Source organism: Xenopus tropicalis, chromosome 2 (genome assembly GCF_000004195.4).
Source record: "Xenopus tropicalis strain Nigerian chromosome 2, UCB_Xtro_10.0, whole genome shotgun sequence".
NCBI classification, from domain to species: domain Eukaryota; kingdom Metazoa; phylum Chordata; class Amphibia; order Anura; family Pipidae; genus Xenopus; species Xenopus tropicalis.
In genome coordinates, this window is record NC_030678.2 from 90533413 (window position 1) to 90552665 (window position 19253).

Genomic DNA, 19253 nt, shown 5'->3' on the forward strand with positions numbered 1-19253 from the left:
CAAAGAAGCCACTTCTCCCCAAAAAAAAACATCAGGGACAGATTGATCTTCTGCAGAAAGTATGGTGAATGGACTGCTGAGGACTGGGACAAAGTCATATTCTCAGATGAAGCCGCTTTCCGATTGTTTGGGGCATCTGGAAAAAGGCTTGTCCGGAGAAGAAAAGGTGAGCGCTACCATCAGTCCTGTGTCATGCCAACAGTAAAGCATCCTGAGACCATTTATGTGTGGGGTTGCTTCTCATCCAAGGGAGTGGGCTCACTCACAATTTTGCCCAAAAACACAGCCATTAATAAAGAATGGTACCAAAACACCTTCCAACAGCAACTTCTTCCAAAAATCCAACAACAGTTTGGTGAAGAACAATGCATTTTCCAGCATGATGGAGCACCGTGCCATAAGGCAAAAGTGATAACTAAGTGGCTCGGGGACCAAAACGTTGACATTTTGGGTCCATGGCCTGGAAACTCCCCAGATCTTAATCCCATTGAGAACTTGTAGTCAATCCTCAAGAGGCGGGTGGACAAACAAAAACCCACTAATTCTGACAAACTCCAAGAAGTGATTATGAAAGAATGGGTTGCTATCAGTCAGGATTTGGCCCAGAAGTTGATTGAGAGCATGCCCAGTCGAATTGCAGAGGTCCTGAAAAAGAAGGGCCAACACTGCAAATACTGACTCTTTGCATAAATGTCATGTAATTGTCGATAAAAGCCTTTGAAACGTATGAAGTGCTTGTAATTATATTTCAGTACATCACAGAAACAACTGAAACAAAGATCTAAAAGCAGTTTAGCAGCAAACTTTGTGAAAGCTAATACTTGTGTCATTCTCAAAACTTTTGCCCACGACTGTATAGTTTTTTTATTTAAAACCTATATTATCTTTATTTCATTTTTAATTGCAAAACATTGATTGATTGTTACTCTGTTATGCATTACTATCATCCCTCTCATCCCAAGGAATCTTAATAATTAGATTAGGCTTATAGCACACTATGCATTTTGGTGCAGCAGTAGTGTCTGGGGGGAATGTCAGTGATCTAAACACCCCTTTGCATATGTTATTATTTCCCATTCAAATTTATGTGGTGTTGTTGGCCAAGCCCAGTCTATCAACGCCTGAAAACCACTTAGTATTTTGAATGCTTTATTAGAAAATACCTGCTAAAAGTTTGCTTCCGGTCATTTAAAATAAGGCGAAATGGCGAAGTAAGGAGCAGGATCCACTATGCAACGATTGATTGATTGAGCCTAGCCTGACTCCTTCCTATACAGAAGGAAGGCTAGGCTCAATCAATCATCGCATAGTGGATGCTGCTTCCAAGTTTTACCAGGTATTTTCTGATAAAGCATTCAAAATACTAAATGGTTTTCAGGATAGGGCAATTATTGGAGCAGGGTAGAATTGATATTTTACTTAAAAAATTTTAGTGTTACTTTTCCTTTAAATGACCGTTCCTCATTGATTTGAAAGAGAAATTATGTCATGTTTAACTTTAAAAAAAAAAATAATATTTTTTTAAGTAAATGATCCCTCTATGGTGGCTTTGCTTGCTCTGTATTTTGTAACATAATACTCTGTGTTTATTTGCTAGGCATATAGTGCTGCAGTTGTCTCCCAGTGGCAGTGGGTGAAGCAACTCTGTCTTTGTGTTGAGCAACATTTAAAGGAAAATACTGCATATTTTCAGGTAATTACTTTTGCCTATTACCAATAAATTGCTATCTTAATAAAGCCTTCCTTACCACACCTGCATAATTTTCTTCCATTGTAACTGATTTATGCCATTTTATTTTTTTTGTATAGTTTTTCAATGATGTGCGAGAGTCAGAAGTTTATTTAAACAATCTGCAGGATTCAATCAAAAGAAAATATTCCTGTGACCGTACCACCAGCATCAATCGATTAGAGGACATATTGCAAGACTCCATGGTGCGCCCTAATTTCATGTGCAAAACAAAATAAAAAATAAAAAAAACATGTATCTGTCTGTCTGTCTATCTATCTATCTTGATTAAGTGTTAAGTGTGTCTCGCTTTCCTCTAGGATGAGAAGGAACAGCTTATCCAGTCTAGGAGTTCAGTTGCCAGTCTAGTGGGGAGATCCAAGAACATTGTGCAGCTGAAGCCCAGAAACCCAGAGCTTACTCTAGCCAACACACTTCCCATTAAAGCAGTTTGTGATTACCGGCAGATAGAGGTAGGATTTCTGGCGCGACAGGAAGAGCTACCAACTATGTTTAATTTATAACTAATATGCTTTTCACAGGTTATGTTAGAATCACTGATATTTTCTTCTAGATTACAATTGGTAGAAATGAAGAATGTGTGCTGGAAGATAATACCCAGAGGACAAAGTGGAAGGTGATAAGCACCACAGGCAATGAGGCCATGGTCCCATCTGTCTGTTTCCTTATTCCTCCACCCAATCAGGAAGCAATGGAAATGGCCAGCAGGTAACAAACTTTTGAGAGTTAAATCTATGTTATGATGGAATGAATGGTATTTACAGAATTCTAACCACCAGTAGTCTATATATAATGATCACTATAGATATTGTCTTGATTTGGGACTTTTTCTTTGTAGAGTTGAACAGCTTTATCAGAAGGTTATGTCTTTATGGCATCAGTTACATATAAACACTAAGAGTCTGATTTCTTGGAATTACCTCCGTAAGGATGTAGAAGTGGTTCAAAGCTGGAATGCAGAGAAGGTATTACGCATTTGATTGAATTTATAATTAGCAAACATCTACCATACTGAAACCTTGCACACACCTGTCTGAATTACTATAGTAACGCTTTTCTGTTTTTTAGCTTAAAGTCTTACCCCTGGCAGAGCGACTGGAGACTCTTTCAAACTTAAGTGCAAGCTTAAAGTGCCACTTAGATGAATTTCTTGAAGACAGCAAAGATTCCCAAATCTTCTCAATGACAGACAGGCTTAATATGGAGCAGGAGGTGGAGTCTTGCAGAGACCAGTGCAGACAGCTGGTGGACATGATAGTGACTGGTAAGTTATGTTTTACCAGAGCCCATCCAAGAGTTTATAGCAACCTCAACATTTGTTAAATATACATACTGGAATGGCAATAGGGACAAATGATTTTGTGCCCACACAACTTTTGGTTGTCTTTGCCCATTGTGTTTATTTGAATCATTTTTATTCATTTATTTTCAATTTGTGTATTTGCAGAAGACAAAGAGGAGTCTGAAGCAAGGACTTACTTATCAGAGCTGTATAATATAGAGTTGCAGATGGGTCATTGTGAGCAGCGGCTTGTAAAGAGAATCCAGAGTCCTGTTGGCACTGATGCTGATGCTGTACATGAGATCACTATTTATATATCAGAGCAAGAGGTTTGAACAGTTTAATTAAGGGATTGAAAATGATGGTGTCATTACTTGTATATTTATGTGTTCCTTTTGTTTTTGCATTTTAGAGGATGCAGGAGGAGCTGAACCGTCTGAAATCTGAGTTATCTGTGGTTTCTGAACGCTGTGATGACTTTGTGCACAAATCTCCTTCGGGCTCTTGCACTCCTAATCTCCGCTCGCAACTGGATCTCTTGGTTGGAAAGATGGACCAAATATATGGACTATCATCAGTATTCTTGGAAAAGTGAGTAGCTGCATGGAAAATAGTCACATAAGAGGAAAAAGTGCAAAAATGTTTTCCTAGGAGTTGCTTCATATGAAAAGGAATTACTGATATGTGTTGTCCATTTTATACAGTGAAGCCCTAGCTCTAGCATATTAGGGAATAAGAAAAAAAAAACTTATTAATCACAGTAGAGGGCACACAATTAAAAACAAATTTCTTGTTAGAGGGAGATATGTGTAATGTATAGATTGGAGTAAATTTATTTTAGCACTATATATATTACTATAGTATATTTTGAATAGAGTTTTTATTGGGGTATAAAAATGGATTTAATCTCAAATATATGAATGTTATAGTTCTTTGAAAGAAATTGCCATAAGGATGCCTGCCCTGGGAAAAAGTACAGGACATAATATGTCATTTAGGGGTTTCTAATATATGCAATTTACTTTTCAGTGTGTTCCTACAGGTTACTTTTGCAAGTATTTATAGTTTTGCAAAACTATAACACAATATGTTGGTGTCAGAACTTGTTGTATTTCTGGTATCCCCCTTATTAATTGCAGCTATGAGTTCTCAGCATTAAACCACTATTATAGTGGATGAACCACTATAAATGTAGATTTTCCATAAGCTTCAGCCTTTGTTACGCTTTGAAATAAGGAGCAGTTCATTAAACTGAGGCCTAATCTGTGAACTGGTAATTTGCATTAAAAGAAACAAGTATTTACATATGCAATGCTAACTTTGAGTGTTTTATAGCCTAGGATTCATGCAAGTGTCTTAAAAGGGTGGCTTGCATTTAAGTTAACTATATATTAGAATGCCCAATTCTGAACAACTTCATTTGGTCTTCATTATTTATTTTTTATCTTCTTCTGACTCTTTCCAGCTTTCTTATGTGGGTCACTGACCCGGACAGCCAAAAACCAATAATATATTGCTCTGTGAGGCTACAATTTTATTGTTATTTTTTTATTACTTATTTTTCTATTCATGTCCTTTCCTATCCATATATCATTCAAACCACTCCCTGGTTGCTAAGATTATTTGGACCCCAGAAACTCCAAACTGGAGGGTTGCTGAACAAAAAGTGAAATAATTAAACTATTAAAAAAAATGGACCAATTGCAAATTAGTGTACATCACACTAAAAGTAAACTCAAAGGTAAACAACCCCTTCAACTCTGCTTATGCACTCACATGGCAATAAGCGTTTCCCAGCATTAATTACCTGAATCTTGAGTGCTCTGGCAGGGTCCAGACAATTACTGTTCAGGTCAAAGGAGGGGCATTCACAACTATTTTGCCTTCTAGTCTTCCATTCTGGAAGTCATGGGAAAGCAAAATCCTGGCAGACACCCTATGTACCACTGACCAAAGGAAATAACTAGAGTAGATACAACAAACAGTTTTCCCAAAGCAATTGTTTTTCCCACGCAAGACCTTGGCGAATTTAGCATTTTTCAAAATACTGTCAAATCATATATTCTGTATTTTGTTATTTTAATGAGTACTAGATTTCTGGGTTCTTTTATTTTTTAAGAAGAAAGAACTTGAGTCTCTGGAAAGATCACATGATATTATTCTCTTTATTTTTGGCAGATTGAAGACAGTAGATGTGGTTATTCGGAGTCTGCAGGAGGCAGAAGGAATGGTGAAAGGTTTTGAAATTAAGCTGAGCCAGGAGGCCTCTTTGAACGCAGATACTTCTTTTATTCAGTCTCAGCAAGACTTGTTGCAGGTGACATAATACATGCATTTATATGTATATGTAGTATAATGGGCCTGTGACTTCTGCATTCATTCATGTATTTGACATCCATATTAGTTTCTAATGCTACTGTATTGGTGGCGTTACCTCTTTTGATAGTTGTTCTTCCTGTAAGTATAGCTGTAAACTATTGCATTTCAAGCTTGCTGCTTTTACATATAGGCATGATTTTGTTATACAGACACAGAACTGTTCAATTTGTGAAAAAGTCATATAACCTGTTTAAAATATCAGAATGACATTGTCAGTATTTGCCTTTGTAAACTTGTACTTGCTCAAAATAATTTATTTTTGGAAATTATCAACTGCCCTATAGGCAGACGGGTGCCTGTAAATTTAAAGTTGATCATGCACTTCCTAACATGTCATTATTGTAACAGAAATGTTAACATGAAAGCTGTCGTTGATTTTACAATTGGTCAAGCTGTATCACCCTTGTATCATCTTCAGTGAGGAAACAATATTATTTGTCCATGTAATTGTCTTTGAGTTTACATGTACTTTTTAGTATGGCTGGTACTAAATGGCAGTACTAATAAACTACTTTGTGCTATTCTAACATTTCCCCACCCCTCAGTCCTCAGAAAATGTAATAACCTAGGGTTGTACAGCTTCATTTCTAAGCAAGTTCAACAGCTTACCAATCAAATGGGGCAATGTTATCAAGTGCATACTTTCCTCAGAAAAGTCACTCCTGTTGTGTGATGACAACCATATTTATCTTAAATTCCCTAATGTTTCTTAAGCTGCAAACATATAAAGCTACTGAATTTCTGGCAAGGCATTCATATAAACAGCTGACATGTATTTTAATCATTTAGCAATGGCTCACAGAGGCTGCAGATAAAGACTCCATAATATCTGCTCTGGAAAATGACATTGCCAAGTCAAAAGATGTTAGGGAGCGTCTCTATAAGATGACCCAAGAACGGAGCATGGATGTAGAGCACTACCAGGAAAGGGCTGACAAACTGCGGGAGCGCTGGAATGCAGTTCATTCTCAGCTAGAGACACGGTGTGTTTTCTGTAACTCTTGAATCTGATTTTATGTGTCTTTGTGCAATAGATACTGGAGAGATCATAGTTTTTTGTGTTTCATTTTTCAGTGAGTCTGAGCTACTTGGGATTCAGGAGTCTCTAAGGAACTATAGAGGACTCCATGATAATCTGATCCATTGGATAGAGGAAACCAAATCACAGCAGGAAATGATGAAGCCTGGACAGTCTGAAGATAGGAGAGTCCTGTCAGAACAGCTCAGCCAGCAGACGGTATTGTCTGGGCATTATGAAATGTCTGTCCTGGAAATAGGCTAGACTTAATAGTGGATTTAATCTCATCCTCTTTAATTTGAGTTTTCAAATTTGATGCTTTTTTCTATTTTTTTCCACTAATTTCAACATTTACTATAACCTACACAAAAAATATGTAAACAAATATTTTCAGGCAAGACTTTCCCATAAAATCTCCATCTGGCGAAAATACGTTAAAGACAGCATTTCTGATAATAATGACATAATAGTAGGAAACTTGCAACAATTTAGGCCACAGGTTAACTTCAAGGAAAAGTCAAAAATATTCTAGTAAATAGCCCAGAGTCATGGATTTTCCTTAAAAATAGATTTTTCATTTTTTTATTTTTATTCATGGGAAAAGGAAAATACTGTTTTATTTACTTAAATTGGCTCAGAAAAAATACTCAACATTAAATCTGCCCCTCTGTGTCAAACAAGAGTCTAGTTAGTATTTCATTTTGGCTTTGTTTAGGAGAATCAGTTTCACAGTTTGGTTAGAACAGTGAAATTACCAGGTGGTTGTATGGGGCCCACAATGCCTCATGTGAATCATGTATCAAGAGCTAGAGGTAGAATCAATTTCTTGAAATTACCTAATATCAGGCCTTGGTTCAGCCACTAGTACCTGATTTATGCATTTTAGTTCCTTCCAGAAAACTGTAGCGGTAATGGAACTGTAGCAACATTGCTGGCTAATTTATTATAATTTTTGGGGATTTCTTTGCTTCTTCAAGAGTTGCAATTGTTTTTCCCTTTTTCAAGGCACTGGTTGCTGAAATTGAAAAGAATCAAACTCGTCTGGACAAGTGTCAGACCATCTCCCAACAGTATTCAAACCTTGTAAAAGTGAGTAGTGACAAGATTTTTGTGTACAAAGGAGTTGTACTAGCTGTTATGTAGATAATGGCTATAATAAATATGGTCTAGAGCACTGTATGCATGGGTGGGCTATATTTTCATCGTTAGAGTAATGTATAAATGTATTGATCTGTAGGAATATGAACTGCAGCTGATGACATACAGAGCATGTGTAGAATCCCAGCAAAAGTCTCCAATGAAGCGAAGACGCCTTTTCTCCTCTTCCGATATTATCACGCAAGAGGTAACTTCAGCACCTGGTTGTCTTAATGATGTTCTCAGGCTTGCAGTTGGATCCCCATAATATATTTTCTTTCTTACAGTTTATGGACCTTCGCACAAGATATACTGCTCTAGTAACATTAACTACACAACATGTGAAGTATATCAGCGATGCACTGAGGAGGCTTGAAGAGGAAGAGGTGAAATTTTGGACAATAGTGTGCTAGTTAAATAATTAGAGAACTTAGTTCCGTTTACCAATTCAACACTGACCATGTGTAGCTTCCCAATACTACACTAGTTCCAAGTGTAGACCTGACCTGTATTTCCAAATTTCCCTCATAATGTGTTTCCAGATGGCAGATCGCTTAACCAAGAACTAGTTTTAATTGATAGTGCCCCTCCCACCGATGCTTATATGATATGGGTACAGGTTTTCAGTTACAGGTTTCTTCTGCATTGCTGTCTTTTACATCTTCTGTCAGAAATTTTTTACCCACCAACCAGTGAAAGTTTATGGTAAAAGAATACCTAGGCAAAGGACAACAATAAATAAATACAGAAGCACAGGCATAGTGCTAGAGGGGCTCTTATATCTTAGCTGGGCACAACATTATTTTCTGCTCTGTCTAAACAGAAAGTTCTTGAAGAGGAGAAGGAGAAACATGTCGAGGAGTTAAAGCGCCTCACTGGATGGGTGTCTGGCCTGTCACAGGGAGTGTCCCTTCAAGGTCCTGACCATGCTGATCTCAATAAATCTATATCGGAGCAAAAGGTACACAGAAATGGACAATCCAATTTAGTCTCAGTGCTGTTCTTATTAATGTATAGTTTTGACTTAGTTATACCCTTGTAATAATTCACATAATCTAAGTATTACCTTCATATTGTATCATGTAGTGTAGTAAAACATGGAGAGAGAAGAACACAGCAAGAAACATTGCACTTCTTTAACCTTTTCATTGTACACAATATGTTCCAGGCATCAAAAACTCTTCATAAAAGACAACTGATGCTAAAACACCAAATTGGTTTGGGACCCACAGTAACAGTTAAAACAAAAACTGTGGTCACCACTAACCTTTTTTAGTACTACAAAATGGGACTGTAACGAGATGTGATATTCTGTAGTGTTTTTGAGATGAGCAGCTCTCATCCCATGTCTTCATTCAGAATTCCAAGGTTCCATGGGTTGACCGCCACTACCCTAACTAATTTAAAATGTTTAAAACTACTAGTCTAAATGTTCTGCCTATGTCTTATCATATTAGGGGATGCAGATCTCTGGCCTAAGCTACATAAATCACTCTCTAGAGGTGTTTTTTTTTTATAGATGAGCTCATATAAAACTCAATATTTTAATTTTAGATTTTATATATCTTGTCCTTTTTTATGAGACGAAAGTCCTGCAACATTTCTGATATTTGGCTTTATAGTCCGTTAGCATCCCACCTTACTTGGGCAATTAACCAACTTAGCACCATCCCTTATTGATCTTGATAACTCGCCACATTTTTAAGGATGTTGGGAGCTGTGAGTCCCCCCATTATTTACCTGTGGTTGCCAGGGACAGAGACCACTTTGCTTTTAAAGGAGAAAGAAAGGTAAAAACTAAGTAAGCTTTATCAGAAAGGTCTATTAAAATACAGCCATAAGCACTCACAGAAACGCTGCACTGACTTCTCTGTCAAAAGATTTCTTGTGTCTGTAATTCCTGTGCCAGAGACACTCAGCTCTCTCCCCTCTCCTGCTTCCCCCTCCTTCAAGAATGCTGAGAACTCACTACCCCCCCCCCCCCAGGAATGTGGATCTGAGCCAGCAGGAAGCTGACTCATAGGGGGAGATTTACTAATCCACGAACGGTCCGAAGGCGGACGAATGCGTTTTTTCGTAATGATCGGTATTTTTGCGCCTTTTTCATTGCTGTCACAACATTTTCATATGTCCCGCGATTTTTTTGTTGCCGTCGCGACTTTTTCGTATATTTTCCGCAACGTTTGCGTTGCCGTCGCGAAAAAATCGGATTGGTTTTTCTGGCGTTTACTATCGCTCAATACGAAAAAATCACGATGGGGACGAAAAAGTTGCGCAAAATACGATAAAGTCGCGACAAATACGAAAAATCGCAACGGAAAAGTCGCAACATTTTCGTTTCCAATACGATTTTTTCCCTTTCGGGATTAGGATTCGTGGATTAGTAAATCTGCCCCATAGTCTTACAAACTGAGCATGTACACTTGGTCTCAGCCTCGGTGCAGGAGCGAGGCATTATGGGAACTTTCTTTACACAGCTCAGCATTTTTTCTTCCTGTTTGGCTTCTGATCATCTGAACAGGTGAAATATTGGGAGACTAAAGGGCACTATTGAGACAACCGAAGGTATGCCTGCAGCTTGAGATTAACTCTTTATTAGCCTTTCCTTCTCCTTTAAGGTTTTTTTGTGTACTTTTTGAAGTCATTTTCTAATGTTTGCTGATATACGCAAAAATTTACTTATCTGCAGTGACTTTTTGATTTCATCACTTTCCTGTTAGAATGTATTTTTAATACACATTTTCTTTGTTTGTTACTCAGGCTTTAAGTGAAGAACTTTTGTCACAAAAGGAACACATTTCAGAGGCTGTGAAATCAATGCAGATCTTCCTGGCTAAGAATAGTGACAGGTAAAGGCTTGTGTGTTTGTTAGTGTGTAAGGAAAATAACATGTATATTGTCTTGATGTTTGCTCATGCATGTTGGGCTTATCAAAACATTTAAAAGTTAGCGTGCATTTCATAATCCTTAATGTTTAATGTGCATGATATTTTGTAATATTTTTGTCAGTTTTCTAATTTCTTATTTTTTATTTTGTTTCTGTCACAGGTTGTCAGCTCAGGAGAAAGAGGAACTCTTATCTCAGATTCAGGAGCTTAATGGGAAATACAGCCACCTTTCTGAGGAATGTGATAATCAAGTACAGCAACTTCACACTAAGCTTGCACAGGAGGCAGAGCAAAAGGTACAAACCCCCTACATCTATCTATATATTTATATATTTCTATATATAGCTATGTTTATGTTTATATGTGTATACGTATGGATTTAGCTGTTCATTAACATTTTGATTAAGGTATTTTGAAAGGTCCATTAACTGGAATAGTTTGTTTAATATTAATCTGTTAATAGTATGTTTATAATCTCTGTGGGTAATAGATACACAGCTTTTATTGCATTAGAAAAATATCACCTAAGTAGGCTTTCTCTTTGGGCAATGACTCCCAAAAAAAAACGCCAGAATTTTCTCTTGCCACTGTTTGTGTGGAAAAAGGCTGCAGGTAAAACAGTAAAATAGCATAATTGTGCGTAAATGCGTGCGGTGATTCTGAGCACCCACAATGGCAAGGAATTTTCTGCCAAAAAAAAAAAAAAAAAAAACAGGCGACAAAAGGCCATGCGTGGCATTGCCCTTATATTGGCTGCTTATATTGCATATTCAGTTCTGTGTTTAATACTTCCCCAATAACTATCCACAATATTTAACCTTGGGCTGGAAATTTAAAGACTATAACCTAGACATTGTGGGGGAACCCTGGGGCCCCCAACTTGGTACAAATAAGGGCAATCCAATTTACTGCCTCCAGTTGCATAAAATATTTAATCTGAGCATTTCCTAACATTCTCTATTCATCAGTGTGTGCTAGGAGTTTGTTCAACAGCAGCTGGAGGGCCATAATTAATATATACACAAAATATGTCTACATTTTATTAAATGATTTTCAGATATATTATTTTATAATTTTACCAAGGGCATAGTGAGACCAAAATGATCATTCTATGACTGTAGGCTCAGGATAAATGCTTCTTCTGCTGTGCCCTAAAACTGCCCCAGGTTTTTCTCCTAAAAAAGAAAAGTAGTTTCTTTTATTGATTGTAATACCTTGTGGTTTAACCTACTGGTCTAAAATAGCATGCCCAGCTAGTGTTGCAGCTTGTATAACTGACATTTTTCTACAGTCCTATGTTTCTAATGAATAACTTGGTATGCTGCTGTGTTTCTCTGTGGACCTTGTTATTTACATGTTCTAACTACACTTGTCTTTTGTGTTTTAGTATCATTAATGCTTGCACGCGAATGCCTCTGTAGGCAACTCTTCCAAAATGCTTTTTATACTGAGCATTGTTCTGTTTTGCTTTAACAAGAATTGTGCACGATTAACCAATTATCTGGAAAGTTTTATTTATGTACTGAGCACAATGTGTCCTGTTTATGTTTAAACAAATTTAACCAGCATACCTGCTTATGAGTTAAACTAACCATCCTGTGCAAAAACCTAAAACCTTGTGTTAAAGAGGAATGGAAGATCTCACATGTGTGAGGTTCCCTGTTGCAAACAATGCTGGCATGCTGGATGCTAACACCGAGCTTTTCCTTTGTATCGTGCACCTACATATAAGGCAGTCTTGTTTCTCACATTTCTGTGCTATTCGCCTCACCTCTGGTAAGTAAAAACCTTTATTCCTTTGTATGCCCCTCATTTTAGCAAGAACATACAATCTGCTGCATGTGGGCAAAACCTACCTTTAGATTCACACTAAAACTAGACCCAGAGAAATTATTATTAGAATGCAGTAACCAAATAACCCACTGTAAAAAAAAAATGACTACTATCAAATTCAGGGGCTATGGGAAGCAGCATGACTGCTGTAGGTGATCTCCTGGTTGCGGGAATTAGTATTTTGCTGTACAAAGCTTAAGCATATAATGTCATCCCATCCCATCCCAGAAAATATTGTAGGGAAATACTAAAAAAAGCTACTTCAGTCAGTGTAAAAATGCAATTTGCAGCAATACTTCCTCTTCAAAATTGCTGTAATGATACACATACTCTGAACAAATAGATTCATTTTTAAAATCAGTAGAGGTCCCAGTGATGGGTGTATTTTCAGTATGGCACACACCTTGATGGTTATGAGATGACACTATCCTTTTATGAAGCCTATAACAATTTACATTTGCATATATTTGCCTATTTAATTACTAATTGCAGCTTTGCTCTTGACCAATGCTTATTTAATTTTGTTTTGTTAAAGTTGTGCTGTGTGTCGATTATTGCATGACTGTAATTTTGCTTTTTTTCTTGCCACTAATTTCTTCTAAAAATTGTATGTTATCTGTGTCCCTATTCCTTCCCCCCACATACTTTATGTATATCACATCTTCATTTATATTTTTGTCTTCTTCTAGGTGGATCATGCAGTAGGTGGTGTCATAGACCTAGGCTCAATGGAAATATTTCCCATCTTCTGGGCTATACAAAGAGGGCTTATTGACCAAGACACTGGCCTTTTACTGCTGGAAGCCCAGATTGTTTTGTCTGGTTTGATTGTTCCTGCGACAAATGAGAGACTCAATTTAAAAGAAGCTTTAAAGCATAATATAATCGATCAGAGATTGTTCCAGTTTCTTAAGGATTTAAGGGATGCTAGTAAAGTGGTGGCTGGTGCTGGTAGTAAATCTGGAAAGCAGAAACTTTTATCTGTTATTGCAGCAATGGAAGACAAAAAAATCAGAGAATCTGATGGGCTGAAAATACTAAGCATCCATTTTGCAACAGGAGGCTTCAGACTAACAGCTGAGGAAGATGTGACAAATCTTGAGCGAGCTGCTGAGGCAGGGCTTATCAGTAGGCGACTGTGCCAAAAACTGAAGTCATCCTCTAAAAGCCTTGTTGACCCTAATACAGCAAAAAGAATGAGTCTTGCAGAGATTATGCAAACCTGCATTATTCATGAATCTACAGGACTGAGACTTCTTCCTGTAAAACAGCTTTCTGTTGGTATGGTGTGTCTTAAATCAGGAAAGAAAGTCAGTATTTTCAGTGCAGTTCAAGAGGGATTAATTGACAGACAGGTAGCCGTAAGGCTTCTGGAGGCTCAGTTATTTGCTGGAGGGATCAAGGATACCAAAACTGGACACCGGCTGACTGTAGAAGAAGCTTTGAGACAACAATTGATGGATCAGGATATGGCAATTGCACTTCTCAAGAGGCAACTAGAAGATGGTGGTATAATAGACACAGCTACGGGGCAAATAATTACTTTGGGTGAAGCAGTTAAACAAAATATTGTTTCTCCTAAGCTTGCTCTGCTTGTCCTTGAATCTTTGGGTTCATTTAAAGGTGTCTTGATCCCTGAATCTGGTGAAATTCTTCTTGTTGCAGATGCTCTTCAATTAGGTATAATTTCTACTGAATTTGCTATTAATGCCTTAGGAAGCAGGCAAAGAATCCAAGGCCTGTACATGTTGGAAGACAGAAGAATACTGTCTTGGGACGATACAGTGAAGTGTATTATTATGGATGAAAATATTGCCAAAATATTGCAGTCAATAGACATTCCTGATACAATAAGTAGTCTGGAAGCAGGATCCGCGAGTATGCCAGAACTTGGACTTTGTCCAGGAACTTTATCTGTAAATAGCAGCCCATGTCCTTTGGAAAGCAGTGAATTGGAAATGCAAAGAGGAGCTTGTTCAGAGGGCAACAGAGAGCTGATATCACATTTAATGAATGTCAGCTATATAAACATTCACAGTGGAAAGAGGTTGCTGCTTACTAACAAGAATGAAAACATTGTAACCAAACTATTTCCTGGTGCTTTTTTAGATAATTCCATTGTTGTCAGTCATAACAATAAAGAAGAGATTCACATGCAACATACTGTTGAGAAGAAATTGGAAAGCATGGCACTTTTGGCAAATTTCACAGCTAAAAACACAGAAGCTGTTACTAACCTAGAAAAAAATCAGTGTTTGCTACCAAGAGAGGGCAGATTGCCCTTGGATACTCATCATGCAAAATTAGACGAGACACTATCATCACTACAAAATAACCATGCAAGCCAACTTCAACTGGCAGCTCATTGTGGTGATGTTGAGGAGAAAATGTTTAAACATCCAGAAATATCATCTTTCAGTACTGAGCAATTACTGTTACCTGCTGTTCCTGAAAATTCAGCAAATGAGATTAATGACAGTAAAACTGAGATTTCTCCTGTAAACAAAGGTTTGGTTGATATCCAAGTGCAGACCTTATCAGTAAATGGAAAATTGCCAGAGATCACAGCACAATCAAAAACAAATAAGGCTTTTGAAATGTCATTTGATCCTGACAAAGTTACAAATAAATCAGATTTAAAAACTGAAAATGTGGATGTTTTAAATTATATTCCTGAGCAACAGGTGGCATCATCAAAATGTTTGACTGTAAACGCTGCATATCCTGAAAAGATATTCTGTAAAGGAAAGTTGGAAGATTCAGGTGGGTTGCTGGATAATATGCATGATCATTATGACATTTCTTCATCAGAGCAAGTAGATAATTATGCACATGTCATGGAAGAAGAGGATGCTTTAAATATGTTATCTGAGCAGTTAACTAATGGGGGAATAGTAGTTCCAAACAGCAGTCAAAAGCTGCTTCTAAATGAAGCTGCAAATCATGGTATTATCTCCAGCCACACAGCCTTAAAACTAATGGAAAGAGTTGGCTTATTTGCTGGTTTCTTTGACTCCCAGACATGTGAAAGACTAACCATTCAGGACGTAATAGATGAAGGCCTGATGGATGAAACGCTTCTGCAGCAGGTCCTCAGCTCTGACAAAACAATTAGTGGTATTGTTGACACAAAAAATAAAATCCTTTATTCTTTGCAGGATGCATTGAATGTTGGACTTGTGAATGAAGACATTGCTAAACAAATTTTAGAAGTGCAAGTTATCACTGGCGGTATATATGATATGAAAAGAGGTAAAAGGATTTCTGTTACACTGGCTACTAGTCTAAATTTGGTGCCGCCTTCCAGCAAAGAAGACCTTATCAAGCTTGAAAAGGCTTCTAAAGGGAAAAAAACTGATCAGGCCTCTATGAAAAAACTGGCAAGCCTGCAGATTGAAACAAGTGGTATTACAGATCCATTGTCTAAGAAAGTATTACCTGTTGCACAGGCTATTGAGCAAGGCTTCATTACCAGAGAGGAAGCAATGCAACTCTTGACCAAACAGATAGCAGATGGAGGAATCATTCATCACTCATCAGGCATGAGGCTATCAGTATTAGATGCTTTAAAACACAGACTTATTGATCATACTGTATTTGATGATCTAACAGAGTTCGAGTATCTAACCCAATCTGGTCTACACAAATCATGTGAAGTTGACAGCAGTTTGTCTGCACAGGGTGAATACTTAACATCTAATGATACAAATCCTATATCACAAGCATCTACAAAGCAAGGTGACAAAATACAATATACAGATGTTTTAAAGAAATGTGCATTTGATGTTATAACTGGGCAAAGATATATGGACCTTAACAAGCATAAGAGCAATTTCTCACCTGACACACAAAAAAACACATTTGAAAGTTTGGATATTTTACAGTCAGAAACTCTGCTTATGCAAGATAATATTTATGATTTAGAACATGGTAAGAGTAAAACATGTTCACCTGCAGTGCTGTGTGATGAGGGAGTTGCTGTCACTGAGAAGTTCCTAGATGGTATTAAAGACAGCATGAAGCCGATGTCCTTAATGTATAGTATGAGGGACACAGGATATTCTGAAGACAGTCAACCACAAGATCAGCATAATAATAAGGTGAATGAAGATTGTTTTCTCAAGTTGAACCCACAACAGTATTCCTCACAAAACTTCACTAACAGTGATTCTATATTGTTTTGTAAGCAGAATAATACAAACATTTTACAAGTTGACAAAATAAAAATGGGCAAGAATGGTGCTCCAGATGTTTGTCTTGAGAATGAAAAAAGGCCTTTTGTTCAAGGAGTCTGTTTTGAAATGGAACAAGGTGTTGAATCATTCACAGGAGGCCAAATTAGTCAGGTACCAGAGAGTGACATCAGAATTAATGATGGGGTCTTAATGGAGCAGACGCAGAGAAATATAACTTTTACAGATGATTTTAAAGTTCACTGTAAACCATCTGCAGCAGAAACCAGCGTTCCTTCCTTCTTTGGAGAAGGCCTTCTTGATGTAAATCACTTTGATACTAATATGTGTGTGGACGAAACCAGTTTACATGTAACATCTACCAAAGTTTATTCAGATTCCCAGTTAAGTGAATCTAAAAGCACAGACGGTGAAACTTCAAAGCTACCATGCATTTCTCTGAACTTAGACAAACAAGAGTTAAGTCCTGAGGTAAACTGTGGACCAATCTTTAAAAACCAAGAGGTTAAACGCTTGCTACCTGATACTGCACTGTTCTCACCAGTTCCAGAAAAGGAACATTTCACTGACAGACTGGTAAATAAGCATTCTGAGAAAATCACAACAATAACTGAAAATGTTTCAAAAGATTTGCAAAAATTGCAGAATGATAAGCAGCAGGGACAGATACCCATAAGCCAGTGTGACTTACCTATGGTGTCAGATCAAAAGCCTTTTACTACAAGTAACTATGTACCATCAGAGAATTTGCCTTTTAGTCAGGATCTAAGCCAGTCTGACATGTCAAGTGTAAGCAGGATTTTTCAAAAATCAGGCAACATAGAATTTTACAGTGAGGTGGATATGATGTACTTTGATAGTCAGAAGTATGTAAAAAAATATAATGATAAGATCCAGCAAAAATTAAGCGAAAAAGAATTAGTCATAGAACATGAACAGCAGAGAGAGGGTTCCTGCCTAACGCAAGATCTATATTTATGTGCCTTGAACAAAAGTTCTGTTCAATCAGTTATCAATATTCAACAGGAATGTGAATTAATTCAAACTTCTGGAGATCTTACAGTGGGAAAACCTAATAAAAACACAGTTAAGCAGCCCAAATATTTAACTGATGCAGAACCTAAAGTAAACACAGATAATCCAGCCAAAGAAAATTCTGAAAAAGTTACAGTTAAGCCTGAAAAAGATCTTACAGCAGGAACAATCAAGGAAGGCACAAGGAAGCCAATCAAGGATATTAAATCAAAACAAATTAAGGAAGATGTGGTTAATCCAGCCACCAATTTTAAAACAGAAATACCTACAGAACACACAGTTAAACCATCTAATGGCGTTATTTCTAAAGAAGATACAGTTACATCAGTCAGAGCTCTTACAGATGTAAGATTTAAGCAAGACGCAATTAAGCCAACCAGACAACTTGCACTGGTTAAATCTAAGGAAGGCACATTTAAACCATCAAGAAAACCCAAGGAAGACCCAGTTAAAGTAGACCAGTCACTTATGGAAGGAAATTCTAAGGATGAAACTGTTAATGAAAGCAATGATCGTAAAGAGGGTCCCCCTAAAAAAAAAGCCGAAGCAAGACCTATTGAAGATACCATTGAACCAGGCAGAGACTTTGCACTAGAAAAACCTAAGGTAAGCACAACAGATATAGACTACAGTCATCAAAATATAATATATACTTTTTAAGGAACACATAACTATAACTCACTATAATTTATAGTGAGTAGTATAGTTATATTACATAAGAAATTAGGTTTTAGCAGGGATAAAAATGCTGGGATTACTTTAAATAGTTTCCCATTATTAAAAGTGAAAAACTTATATTTATTATATACAGACAAATGTAAAAGTTGTGGATTTAGTATCGAACATAACCACTGTGTTCTGCAAAATGTTACATGTTACATGAAAGGGCCAGTGAAACTCTATCTGAAAGGTTGAGTCTGAATTTTTCTTTGCAGAGCAGTCTTTAGGCTGATGCCCCATGGAGCGAGTTAGTTGCCCACGATAGGTCTTTGCTATCATGGGTGACTAACTGCTCAAAAATTCCTATGCACTGGCTGCAATAGAAGTCGCTGGTGGAAAGGCCTACACGTAGTTTCGACTTTGCACTACTTCGAAAAGCCAAACCGTTGCTTCGGTTTTCTGAAGTCACCCAAAGTTGCCTTACAAGGAAAGTTCGGCCAACTTCAGAAAACTGAAGTGACGCATATGCCATTCCACCAGCGATTTACATTCTTGGAAAGGCATTTCAGAGCAATTACTCACCAGCTGTAGCAGAGATCTATTGCGGGTGACTAACCTGCTCTGTGGGGCATCACCCTAAGGCAGTTGGCAGATAAAAAGATTAGTCACCAGTGATAATTTGCAACCGCAGGCAACTAATCTCCCCAAAATTCCATCCCACCAGCAAGAATGTAAATCGCGTATGCCATCCCACCGCTGATTTATATTTTTGCCGGTGGGATGGCATTTCGGGGATATTAGTCACCTGCGGTAGCAAAGATTTATCAAGGGCAACTAATCTTCCATCTGCCCACCTCTCTTAGGCTGAAAACACACAGGGCTACTAGTAGCAGCTATTTGTTACAACTACAAAAATAGACAATGCTGATTATTTACTCATAAATGTCTCTACGTTTGTTTTACCAGAGGCAATTCTCTGGCGTTTAGTAGCTGCTACTAAGTAGCTCTGTGTGTCTTCAGCCTTACCTTCCTTAATGAAAATAAATAGACGAGAGAAAAAAATCCAAAACAAATAGAT

At 37.4% G+C, this 19253-nt stretch overlaps 1 protein-coding gene across 24 annotated transcripts in view; it reads left to right on the plus strand.

Moving 5' to 3' along the window:
* The window catches only part of macf1 (microtubule actin crosslinking factor 1), a 183641-nt gene that overhangs the window by 61232 nt on the left and 103156 nt on the right, over nucleotides 1–19253 (plus strand). For 20 of the 24 annotated variants that reach the window (XM_002940018.5, XM_031896938.1, XM_031896935.1 and 17 more), the window contains 18 exons: nucleotides 1598–1693; nucleotides 1810–1935; nucleotides 2050–2202; nucleotides 2304–2458; nucleotides 2589–2715; nucleotides 2819–3014; nucleotides 3198–3361; nucleotides 3445–3623; nucleotides 5211–5349; nucleotides 6201–6394; nucleotides 6486–6648; nucleotides 7435–7518; nucleotides 7667–7774; nucleotides 7854–7952; nucleotides 8390–8527; nucleotides 10327–10415; nucleotides 10615–10750; nucleotides 12977–18121. In XM_002940018.5, the coding sequence (XP_002940064.3) occupies nucleotides 1598–1693; nucleotides 1810–1935; nucleotides 2050–2202; nucleotides 2304–2458; nucleotides 2589–2715; nucleotides 2819–3014; nucleotides 3198–3361; nucleotides 3445–3623; nucleotides 5211–5349; nucleotides 6201–6394; nucleotides 6486–6648; nucleotides 7435–7518; nucleotides 7667–7774; nucleotides 7854–7952; nucleotides 8390–8527; nucleotides 10327–10415; nucleotides 10615–10750; nucleotides 12977–18121 (7491 nt within the window). Of the gene's footprint in view, nucleotides 1–1597; nucleotides 1694–1809; nucleotides 1936–2049; nucleotides 2203–2303; nucleotides 2459–2588; nucleotides 2716–2818; nucleotides 3015–3197; nucleotides 3362–3444; nucleotides 3624–5210; nucleotides 5350–6200; nucleotides 6395–6485; nucleotides 6649–7434; nucleotides 7519–7666; nucleotides 7775–7853; nucleotides 7953–8389; nucleotides 8528–10326; nucleotides 10416–10614; nucleotides 10751–10799; nucleotides 12231–12976; nucleotides 18122–19253 lie in introns of those variants that run through there. The other 4 variants (XM_031896944.1, XM_012957432.3, XM_012957435.3 and 1 more) reach the window with 2 other exon arrangements.